General features: G+C 42.5%; 3 protein-coding genes across 3 annotated transcripts; 2 read left to right on the plus strand and 1 right to left on the minus strand.

Annotated features, from left to right (window-relative positions):
- The first annotated feature begins 412 nt into the window (after window positions 1–412).
- On the plus strand, window positions 413–2,374 carry cldn35 (claudin 35). Its single transcript, XM_074686751.1, has one exon. It carries the CDS (start codon window positions 1,690–1,692, stop codon window positions 2,371–2,373), a length of 684 nt encoding a protein of 227 aa, XP_074542852.1. The 5' UTR covers window positions 413–1,689; the 3' UTR covers window position 2,374.
- A 54-nt stretch (window positions 2,375–2,428) lies between these two features.
- airim (AFG2 interacting ribosome maturation factor) lies at window positions 2,429–4,892 on the minus strand. The gene is made up of 4 exons (XM_074686752.1): window positions 4,441–4,892; window positions 3,975–4,154; window positions 3,775–3,893; window positions 2,429–3,614 (listed from the first exon to the last, which is right to left on the minus strand). The coding sequence occupies exons 1-4, from the start codon at window positions 4,707–4,709 to the stop codon at window positions 3,574–3,576; spliced, it is 609 nt and encodes a 202-aa protein (XP_074542853.1). The 5' UTR covers window positions 4,710–4,892; the 3' UTR covers window positions 2,429–3,573.
- Window positions 4,893–5,036: 144 nt separating this feature from the next.
- On the plus strand, window positions 5,037–9,801 carry cdca8 (cell division cycle associated 8). Its single transcript, XM_074686754.1, has 11 exons — window positions 5,037–5,083; window positions 5,415–5,507; window positions 5,822–5,950; window positions 6,147–6,187; window positions 6,325–6,400; window positions 6,494–6,555; window positions 6,689–6,771; window positions 6,880–6,978; window positions 8,582–8,711; window positions 8,824–8,910; window positions 9,015–9,801. Exons 2-11 carry the CDS (start codon window positions 5,417–5,419, stop codon window positions 9,048–9,050), a joined length of 834 nt encoding a protein of 277 aa, XP_074542855.1. The 5' UTR covers window positions 5,037–5,083; window positions 5,415–5,416; the 3' UTR covers window positions 9,051–9,801.
- Window positions 9,802–11,932: the final 2,131 nt, after the last annotated feature.

Consider the following 11,932-nt stretch of genomic DNA (forward strand, 5'->3'; position numbering starts at 1 on the left):
AAAAAAAGGAAAACAAAAATGTGACCTAGTTGTCTGAATTTGAATCATTTTTACAACATAAAAATATTAAATCACCAGATATAGAAAGGTCTGATCATGTGTTTAATAAATTTTGTTGCAAAAAATGTTGCACTCCTGACTTTGGTTATTTTATTTACTCATTGCACAAAACTGCTTGAACTCCTGTTTAACAGACTTGTTTGACACCTGTGACCTGTTTGTTTCACCTGTGGCCTTTAAAGCTTTTCACAACAGAAAGAAAAAACTCCTCAATGCTTCTTTTGTGCGGCTCTGTCCCCCTTTATTCACAGACAAAAACGGGCAAAGAGAAAGCTTGTTTCAGTAAAAGCTCCTTTAAAACACACGCCAGTTTGCGTGGCATGAAAGCACCGCAAAGTGTGTAATCCTCATCGTAGAGGCCCCCCCACATGTTGTCTTTGTGTTAACTGATCCACCTACGGACGGCGCTCCATCCTCGCTGGTCCATCCCTCCCTCCTTTTGTTGTCTCACCCTCTCTCCTGAATCGCTGTGGGTTTTTTTTCCTCCCAGCTGAGGTTCAGTTTTGCTTTTGCTGTCGGACTGAGGATGTTTTTTCACACAGAAGTCTGCTCTGATTTGGTTTTTACACCTTTACTGGAGCCAAACTGACCCATTTGGTCCGTGTTGTTGCTGTTAGAGAAGGCGGTTGGGTAAAGTCTGAAGTGGCCTCGACAAGGCTTGGACCCCAGCGCTGCTGTATTGTTGATAAGGAGGCACTTGAGCCAGCAGCAGCAGCATCTGAAAGTGAATCCTGTTGGCTGGTTTCCTCTGTAAATCTGTGTTTATTTTTTCTTTAGTACACAGATTTTTACATGTTTTTTTGGACAAACTTTGTTGTGGATTTTCTGTGAAAACTACTCAAAAATCACATGGATTATCAGCCGAGTGTTCCTCTCTACAGGATGTTTGACTCACTGATTCTTTGTGGACTAATCCTTGGATTTCTGTCGACCAAGAGGTAACAAGTGAGGCTTTTTATTCAGTGTAATCAAGCATCCGAACCCTGCTGGGACAGGATACACTCATAGCAGCATCAGTTGCATTGAAATCCAAGTATCAGGTTCTATCAGTCTGATCCGTTTAGGTAAGGCTACACCAGGCCAAGGCTGTGACACTGCTGCTCAAAAACTGAACCCCTGAGTTTGACCCGGAGCTGGAGACAGGAAAACTCATCCACCGCAGAAAAAAAAAAAATCAAAAGCTTGGCTCAGATCCATTTCATCCACAAAGGCCTGGACGCTGAAGCCTGATCGATCGAGCTCCTGCCGGCTGCCACAGGTGGCTGCACAGCTATCGGCTACTCAATAATGCATTGAGTCCAGCTCAGGAATGAAAGGGAGGAGAAAGTGTGCGAGAGGGTAATCCTTTGGTGATTGTGGGGAGAGAAAGCGGGCGGGATAACGTGGTAGATCGAAGAGGACACGTGGAAGTTACAAGGGAGCAGATGTTGAAGAGGAAAAGGAAAAGAGAAGAGAATGGATGCTGAGACAAAAAGTTTGGGGTGAGGAAAGTAGGAAGTCTGACCCAAAGGAGAAGAAGTACGGTGGAGTTGGAGATTGATTTGTTTCTTCAGAGACTGTGTGAGGTGTGAGGACGAAACGTAGATTCTTGGTTTCTTATAAAAGGAGAAGCACGAAATCCAGGTCATCATGGTGAACACAGGTATGCAGCTGATCAGCTTCACCTGTGCAGTGACCGGCTGGATCATGGCGATCGCCGTCACTGCCCTCCCTCAGTGGAAGGTCTCAGCCTTCATCGGCAGCAACATCCTCACCTCGGAGATAAAGTGGGAGGGCATCTGGATGAACTGTATCTACCAAACAACAGGCCACATGCAGTGCAAGACTTATGACTCAATGCTAGCCCTGCCTCCGGACATCCAGGCGGCCCGCGCCCTCATGTGCCTCGCCATCTTCATGGGCTGGCTCTCCTGCACCGTGTCCTGCTGTGGCATGAAGTGCACCACCTGCGCCGGGGATGACCGCCGCGCCAAGGCTGGGATCGCTCTCTCTGGTGGTGTCCTCTTCATCCTGACCGGTTTGTGTGTTCTCATTCCTGTTTCCTGGACCGCCAACACTGTTGTGCAGGATTTCTACAACCCCAACGTGCCCCTCATGCACAAACGAGAGCTGGGTCAGGCCATTTATCTTGGCTGGGCGGCTGCGGTTATTCTCATGATCAGCGGGGCCGTGCTGAGCAGCACCTGTCCCCTCATGGAGAGGGGAGGCAGGTACCGCAGAGGCTACATCGGCCGGAGTTTTGCAAATTCACCAGCCCCGGATCCCCCGAAACCCATCACATCCAACAGTCTACCATTAAAGGAGTACGTTTAGGAGGGGATGGGAGGAGAAGGGTTGATTGTAACTTTTTAACTTCAGTTCTTTCCCAAAATACCCTGTAACAAGTCTGTAAATTTTACCCTACCAATTAAATATATACAGTATTTATTTAAATATTTCACTTACATTATACTTATTTTGTATCTCTTTTGAATGTATCTGTCTGCAGTAAGGAAAACATTCAAGTTTGTTTGAAATGTGACTTTTACTCTCAGACTGTGTAAAAAGAAGTGGACGTAGCCTCTTGGTTTCAAAAGTAAAGTCAATGTGAAGGTGCCTTCTTCTTAATAGCCAGCAGGGGGCGATTCATACTTTTTAATAATAATCCTAAACCAATCAAACAGGATGAGAAATTGACCCTTGTTCTTGCTCGATTTATTTTCTGGGTAAGCATGATGTTTATTTTCTAACTTATTGTAGTTCCATTATCAGACAAAGTAACAACAAAACTGCTTGAGGACTTCTCTACCTGTGATTGACAGATCACAATCTTCACAGTTTGTTGACGAAGATTAAGTGAAAGCAATAATTATCCACCATTTTGTCTGAATATGAGCACCTGAGGCCCCAACAAGCCACATGATGTTTAAAAAATGCTGATTTCAAGGTTTTTGAGTGACAAGCAGGTTATGGGAGCATGGCTACATCCACTTCTTATATACAGTTTTTCTTTGACTGCACTGAGATTTAAAGAAGAGCCTGAAGAAAGCCTGTCGCCTTCTATGTAGAATCACAAGAAGAACATGGTGACGGCTTCTATGATGGCTTGTCATGTGGTGATTGCAGTGGTTTCATGAACAGTTATATTCTGTCAATGTTTACCTTCTGATCTGTCACATTAAGCCTTTACTGAGTGTTCCTTCATTTAAGGTGTGTAATAAAACTGGTTTTTAAAAGTGTGTTTCACTATTCTAAAGTTGTCTTTATCCTTGTGTCTGCTGACTGGACAAACGAAATCCAGTATGTTCTTGTTAGAGACATTTCATCAAGCAACAATATGATTTCAACAAAAACCATAACAGTGTAATTTGTCACTCCTAATTCAGAAACAAATCCTAGGTTTTTCAAACAGGCAACATAAAAAAATCCAGTCTTTTGTTTTCTAACAACAACTGGAAAAGAAACCTCTTTGAAGTTCACATGTTCTTTTGTTTCAGTCACAGGTGAGTTCAACTTATGTTGCTCCATCTCTCGTCATTGGGACTCCATAAAAAAGGACACTTTGCAGATTATATCTGGGAAAAAAAACAACAACATATTTTTATTCATATATCACTGATTTTATTCTAAGTATTTGTACATGATAGTCTCTGTATCTCACAAAAACCAATTTGTCATAAATAAAGGAATATGTATTTGGGTAACATTAACATGAGGTTGTTTCATACTTTTTACCTGTGATTTGGTCTTCAGCAGTCGGAGACTCCATTGATTTCCATCTTTTTGGAGCAGCTTCTAACATGGACAGATCATCTGCTCTGAGTGTCAACAGCAGAGTCTTCCTCCTCAGAAACCTGAACGTCTAAGTTAAAGAAACTACGAAAGCACCTTGAACACAAAGAAAACCAAACCTGACACTAACACAGAAAGGATACTGCTGTCGATAGTGGCGCTCTGCATCCTGCAACCACCCCAGCATGTCGGAGACAGACGGGGCGGTAGCTGAACGCTCGGTTAGAGTTGGAAGATCCAGATTGTCAGAGTTCTGCTCATAGAGCTGATGGACTGCAGAGACCTGGTTACTGATTGAGTCTCTGACAGACTGCAGAGAAGACCTGAGGGAAAAACAGATAGTGAGATGTTGGAGGTATTTGTGGCTGTGATGGACATCAAAATGGATAAACAAGGTAAAAGCCAATGTCAGAAAATCTTAATGAGAAGGTATATTAAAATAATGGTTTCAGAAGATGCAAATAACAGTGTTATATATCAGCTATAAACATAGATGCTGGCAGTAAGTTTTCTTTTTGTGCATTTAACTGCATTGGCATACTGTAACAAGAGATATGAATAAGTTACACCTGCTTGAAATTATTTGGCACTATTTCTCCTGCTACTCACATCTTCTCATTAAGTTTGGTGAGGACTGTATCCGTGGCTTCCAGAAGCTTAAAACGCAGCCGCTCCTCCAGCTCAGGAAAGTCTCTGAGAGGTGTGTTGGAGATCTGGACGTTGGAAAGCGCTCGGGACTGCTCTGCCAAATTACCCAGGGACACCATCAGGGGACTGCAGTCGACTAACACACTATTCCATATCCTCTGGTTGTTTTCAAGACTTTGGAAGCTTTTCCTCAATGCTTGATGGAGCGAATGGAGAGCGGGTTTGGACATTTCTTGCGCCGTTTTTAAACATCGGTTGACCACACACCCAAGCAAAGTGAGAAATCCCTGTTTTTAAATATTACAGGTCCGTTAAAAGTGAGAGGAACTGTTTTATCCCGTTTAACGTAGCCAGTAGAAGTATTGTGACTATGGCTGCTACAAACATCACATTTCTACCATGTTGTCTGTACTTTCTTCCGGTTACTTGATGTAAACACTGACGTCTGATGCTATGATTGGACGAGAACTGGTTTCTGGATGACGTGTTGTAAAAACCCTTTTGATTGGCTGATATCGGGTGTGGCCCCGCCCCGCGCGCAGATTTGAAAACGGCTTTGTGGAGGACGGAGGAGACGAGTGCTCTACGAAGAAAACACAACCGGGTAAATACTTATTTTTACAACAAAGATCGCAAATTTAAATCTCAAATATCCAGCTTTTTGTTTTAATTGGTCATTTACGTAAAAACAACGAACTTTGAAGCGAATTTTGCTCATAGCGTGGTCAGATAGTTACCTCACTAACGAACTAGCCCTCTAGCAGGAAACTGTCTTTTAGCTTTTACCACTATCTTATCGCTAAATTTAGCCTACTAACTTTCGGAACGTTGTTGCAATGTACATGGTTTAGCCCTTAAATGAAACTTTGTGATAACTATGTCTTTAAAAAAATGAACCGTGGTAAATGACTTCTTTTGCCTTCCTATCTACGCAGTCATGGCTCCTAGGAAAAGAACAACCAAGCAACGGAAAAACAACCCGAAGACGGCCAAGCTTGAAGCCTTCTTGGAGGATTTCGATAGCGAGGGTAAAGACAGTTGCTGCTAGTCATTTATTACAGTACAATAAAAACCATTTTCTTCAAAAGGTATTTTTTAACCAGTATCTTTTAAAGGTGGGCCTGACACGAGATATTTCATCACCCTTTACTTCAGTTTTTGTAACTTTACGGCAAAAATATATGAGTACACCGATATAAGCTATAGACAAAAAACTAGTGGTTCAACAAACTGACTAGTATACTGATGTATTATTACACATCAATCATAATGGAATGAACCATTTGGTACTTGATGTAGCTTTCTTTAATACTAAATTAAAGTCCTTGGTATGTTCCCACAGTGAAGACAAGGGTCGGACAACTAAAAGAGAAAATCAACCAGCTGCTTAAAGATGTGGATAACAGCTACAACATGGCTCTCATCAAGCTCCCCAAGGCGATCAGGCAAACTGTCTGGGTGGAACACTACAGTAAGTTAATTCTGCAAAAGTGCTGCCGTTAGGATTCTTCATTATGCTTTGCCATAGAAGCATGTGTGGACTGGATATGGTTTTTATTAAAAGAATACTTACACATAATTTGTTGTGGGTGTGTTTCATGAGTTTTGAGACGTGTATTTATAGATAAAAGAAGGTCTAATCAAGACTTTTACTCTTGTCTCTGCAGAGCCTGAGAAACCAAAGTCACCAGCAGTGGATATTACAAAGGTTAGTCCACTGTTGATCTCTCTGACATTATTTTTTGTTATTCACAGAGTTTTATACCATTTTAGAATATGTTAGATAAACCCTGTGCTGTGACTAAAGTCCTTATTTCTGATGTGTCTGTTTTTTGTCTTTACCAGAGAGAAGAGGAAGCTGCCGTTGTAGAGAGTGTTGTTGCAGAGGATCATGCAGTCCTTCTGAAATCAGTCAAAAAGAGTATGTTAAATCCATTTCAAATTTCAGATTTGGTCAAATAACTTAAACTCTTGCTGTAGATTTTATCTGTTTGACACAATCTTCACCTTTTAGCATCCAGGAAAAAAGCTGGATCCAAATCACAGGATGAAAACACCCCAGGCACAGCAAGGAAGGTAATAACTGAGTTTCATTGAAGCATGCAGAAGAAAAACAAAAAATGACAGAATAATAAAGATATGGTGTTGATTATTAGTGGTCTAGGATAGTGTGTGTTCTGCTAGGCTAACCAGCTTGTTTTTAATTCAGGGAAGAACAGCAAAGAAACCTCCAACTACATCAAAGAGAGCAAAGGCTCTGGCTGTCAGTAAGCAGAATACCTCCATCAGACGGTAAGAACTTTCTGTCTTTACTTACTGCTTTTCTAAAACATACTGCTTTTCCTGTTTCTGGATTTTGCCTCTGAATCATCTTTTCAATGTGTGTTTGTCTGGGTTCAGATCAAATAGGAAGCCACTGGTCACTCCTGCTCGAAGTATGCTGGATTCTTCTCTGATAATGGGTGCCACCCCATTGGTCACGCCACGCTTTGACCCAAGGTAAGCAGGCGATTTGGCTTCTACAGCCTGATCTGATCTTTGGATTGATCTGCCATTCATTTTTCTACAAAATCTTGTCAGGAATATCTGAAGATATAAAAACTGGTGTCTAGACTTTTTGTTTTCGTATGTACAGATTTTTTTGTAGAAACTGTTGAGGTGATGATCCAGTATTTTGTAAAACAACCTTCTCCAACTCCTTTAGTGCACAATACAACGCTCTATGATCCATCTAAACTGTTTAGATTTCACAAATTTATTGTTTTAGTGCACTAGCATTGTCTAATCGGTGAAAGAGATTGCACACAAGCTAGGTAATAAAGCTTCTGTCTTCAGTGCAACTCATACATGTACAAGATTGGCTGCTGCTTTGGCAATCTAGGATATAACCGTCTTAACCGTGACTGCAAAGAATACTTTTGTTCATGCAAAGAAGTATTTTCTCACCCTGTATGTTGCATGAACGTGGCGGTCTGTCTAAGTTCATAGCTCAGTCGTAAAGAGCTGGGGATCTAGTCTGATCTGCGTAAACATGCAGAAAAGAGAATGGGAATTGGTGGAGAATGATTCACTCTGCTATGATAGGTGGCACTGTGTCCTTTTGAAAAGCCAAGCTGTTTCAAGCTAGTCTAAACAGATCACGGTTTTGTGTTTTTCTCCCATCCATGAATCAAAGAATTTTCAGTTGAGCTGCGTTAAATGTATGAATGTGCAAGCCAAGGCCTGCTGAGTCCTGTTGAATCTGTTTGAATCAGATAGCAATCATGTTATCCACATATGTGGACAGAGCTATGCTCAGTCAGTTCTCAGTCTGACTAGGCTGTTTACATGCATTTTTATTGTCTGATCTGGTGCTGACTAAACTAATAGTCCGATTTCTTAAGCTGTGTGTAAACACACTGTCTCCTTCAGCGTTACACATTACTTGTAACTGGAGAGAAGTTGCCCGACAGCAGCATTTCAAAATAGGTAGTTTACTAAGGGAATCCTGTTAGTAATTTATTCTAGAGCCCGACCGATTAATTGGGCCGATTAAGCCTGTTGCCAATTGATCAACATCGGCCAAAATGTAGCCGATTATAAAAAAATTTGCTTCGTGGAGATTCTGTCACTCCTGTCCTGTGTGTCTGTGTGTTGGGCTGCACGCTTGCCGAGTGCCCGCCCCCTCAGTCCACCATTATCTGATGTAAAACTATAGAACGACGTTTTAACATCATGTTAGTTGCTCATTGTGTGTTTACATTTTTGATATTTTTTAAACTTACTGTGTTTGAAGTTTGACTTCTTTATTTATTATCGTGTTTACAACTTGTTCTTATTTATCATTGGTTTACACTACAGTTCTTATGTTGACAGTTTTATAATTTAAGTTCCTTGTTTTAATTTAATAGCGTTCTGTCTCTGTCTTGAATCATATGGGTATTTTAATGATTTGTGATTACATACAGTATATATCCTGTGTATATCAATGAGTTTATTATATATCAGCCGTTATATTCGATATCGGCTTTTGTTGCCCCCAGTATCGGTATCGGCATCGGCCCCAAAAATCCCATATTGGTCGGACTCTAATTTATTCTTATTTACGGTTTCATTTCCTCAGGCTGCCCAAGACCCCTGCTTTGAGAGTTCCCCGCCACAAAGAGAGGGTCTACAGCATCTCAGTCAACGGCTCGCCCATCGCTGCTGGAAACGAAGACATTGTCATCAACGTCCCCATCGGCAATGGAGAGGTGAGGCTTGGGTTTGGATTTCTAATGTCTCAAGATGAGTTAAATAAACTGTTTTTATCAGGATTTTCAACAGAAGACAGACTCTCAGATAACCTCTCCTGTTCTCCTCCAGTGTGTTCAGCTCTTGGCCAGCCAGATGGACTCTGTGGATCTGTCCCTGCTGGATGAAACGGCTCTGAGGAGCATCCGACTGCTGCAGGTTTGTCCCTGTTTCGGCACATCTTTACACCTGCTTTGTGACTTGATTCAGTGACTGCATGTGTTTTTTTAATCTTATATATTTTTCTGTTGCCTCTCTGACAGAGTCGCCTCACAACCCTGTGTGGAACATCAGAATGACCTGACCATCTGACGCTGACTTGTACATTACTTTTATTTTCATGGAGTCTTTATTGTGAACGCTTTTTATGGGTTGGGGAAATTTTAAAGATGTATCATACACAGGTCGACAAGAAAACCATGTTTTGCCAGTATTTTGGATTACTGAACTTTGTTTTCTTCAAACAAAACACACTGTTGAACGTAGAAATGTGGGTCTGAATGTTATATTTTACTCCTTTTGTGAATATTTTCTAGTCAGCCTACTGACTTAGTATTTTCTATTCGGTAACGTCTGCTTTTTTGAGCTATTTTGTGGAACTCTGTTAGAGCTATTTCAGTCTTTTATTCTTTCAGTTGTACGTTTGTCCTTGAAAGATCATTTACTGTACTCTGCAGATGTTTTATACTTCATTTTGCTTCTTCAGTACAAGCTTATCCAACATTTGTCTGACTTTTCATTGTGTGGTCGATCATCCTGTGTTTTCATACACTAAATCAACTTAAAGAGACAGTATTAGCTCTTTTTGAACACCCTTTACATCTTTCTCTGACTGCATCTCACAAAGGATCCGGCTCTCAATTTGTAGCATGTTTCTTTGAGATCAGGAGGTTTAGGGATGAAGAAAACCTAGCTGCACCTTTTTATTTTGACCAGTAGATGGCAACATTTCACCACTGATAAATCCTCAAATGGAGCTGTAAAGACAGCCTCTCCTGACGTCCTGTTCTTTCTTTCTCCCACTCTGATTTCTGGCTGCTCACACAGGTTGATGTACAAACCACTTTAATAAATCATAGATGCTAAAAAAAGAGGATAGTTGTGTGTAAAAATATGTTAAAGGGAGAAAAAAATCCAGCCTTTTGTGTTGGGCTACACTTTTAAGCATAATGACAAACAGATCGATACATTAAAGAGTCTCTTAAGTGCTTCCAGAGCAACTCATCCCCCTACAGGTTAACAAACTCTTCCTTTAGCTTATGTAAGAAGTTGCTCTTGTCCTTCCATGACTTTGTTTACACACGGGGACATTAGCGGGTCACATGACTTTCTGTTGGCAGGAAGTTGCAGCCTGTCCCGCTGCTGGCACACAAACCTGCACTCTGACCTTCGGGGACATCATAACGCTGCCAATTAGAAGCTCGTTAAGCTTCGTTAGGCCTGATGAGCTCGTTAGAGTTTCCACCTGGGACGGGGGGGAGGGTCAGGCCAGGCCTCACCTTGGGCCTCTGCAGACAAACGCGCACGACACCCCGCTAATCCCCACTGGATTCCTCATGCATCATATGCTTCCAAAGCACAGCGAGGGAGCTGTGCGCCCCCAGCTCGAGCCCTTTCCATCTGCATCCGTCTTCAACGCTTTATCATCTGCTGTCTCTCGCCGCGCAAACTGTGCAGCAGAGGTGAAAGCCGAACTCTGCATCCCCGCGAACGACAGATGTTGTGGCCGACGGTGCGTGCAGATCAGCTCCCTCGTTAGCAGCGCACCGAGCCCTTGCTCACCTGCTCTACATATCAGAATTTTTCCCCGTTTTGCCTCTGAATGGATTGGATCCTTTTTTTATTCTCTAGGTGGGTGGAAAATTGCCATTTTGCACGGATGGCTCGGTTTTCAGTAAGCACGCAGGCTGCGGCGCTGTGACAGGTGCGGTATGGATGGGGCGGATTTTGAGGTCACAGTGCAACACTGCTACATAAATCATCCAGTGAGATGTTCAGGATGAGAGACTGGAATCTGAGACAGTGCAAAGATGCTCCGCCAGGAGAAGAATTGTCCAGTGTAAAACATGTTCACCTACTTCAAGAAGTCAAAAGAAAAGGAAACATTTGAAGAGGCTGTGAGGAGTCTTGAAAAAGTCTCTCTCTTTAGCTGCGTTTCCACCAAGCAGTCCGGGTCGGTTCAGTACGGTTTGGGACGGTTTGGGACAGTTAAGTCTCATCCCGTTTGCGTTTCCACAGCAAACTGTGCCCTCTCGTGGTGGGCGGGGTGTAAACTGGATGCTGAAAGCCGCAGCTAGTAAACAATTGCGCGACGCCATAGCAGCTTACCGCGCCATTAAATCCAACAAAGAAGAAAACGCGACACAGTAAACAAAGAGCACGGATGGAAGACATGCAGCATTTCGTCCTCTCTGTGATTTTCATGAAACTTTCTGTTACAAAGTGCAATCAAGCTTTGTTTCAGAGAAGTCTGTGTGCCGCCAGGAGAAATGCAGCCGCTGTCGGGGTAAGTGACGATTCTTTTGACCAATCAATCGTCTGCAGTGTGTTGCTCCACCTCCCGAGAGCGGATCGGTTCAGTCTGGCACTCATACGAAAGGGTCCCAAAAAAGTGGGACGGCTCGTCTGGGTTTTTAGGGATCCGTCCTGGGATGAGTCAGTGGAAACGCCGCTAAAAGCGCACCGTACCGAGACGAACCGGCCCCGGACTGCTTGGTGGAAACGCGGCTTTAGATACATGCCTGATCGTAATCCACACTTTAAAACAAGATTATCAGCACTAATATTAATGGTTAAAGGTTATTTTCAATTTCTACCTCTTAGCTTCCAGTTTGGGTCCTCTCTATCACAACACCACGCCAGCTGACAAAATTAAGTAGTGAGAAGACGGAGATCTGTGTTGAAAACTATTTCTGTGACTATTTTTGTAGTGATGGTGGACACAGGAGCCTAACTGTCGGACAGAAAAAGGACAGAAGAGAAAAAGTTAAATAGGAGAGTGATACAGTCCGAGCTAAAGGCTAATTAGCCTTTAACTCTACAACACTGGAGCTAAACTGTTTGTGATAATGTTGATTCCAACCCACAGTCAGCAGTTACATTGCAGTGGTCTGTCCAAACTTGAGTGAGGTTACGTTAGCTCTGCTTGGTAGATGACTGGCAGGACATAGCTAACCAAGAT

This window comes from Halichoeres trimaculatus, unplaced genomic scaffold (genome assembly GCF_033239565.1).
Source record: "Halichoeres trimaculatus isolate MK-OKI-2021-1 unplaced genomic scaffold, fHalTri1.1 fHalTri1_scaffold_14, whole genome shotgun sequence".
In the NCBI taxonomy this organism is placed as follows: Eukaryota; Metazoa; Chordata; class Actinopteri; order Labriformes; family Labridae; genus Halichoeres; species Halichoeres trimaculatus.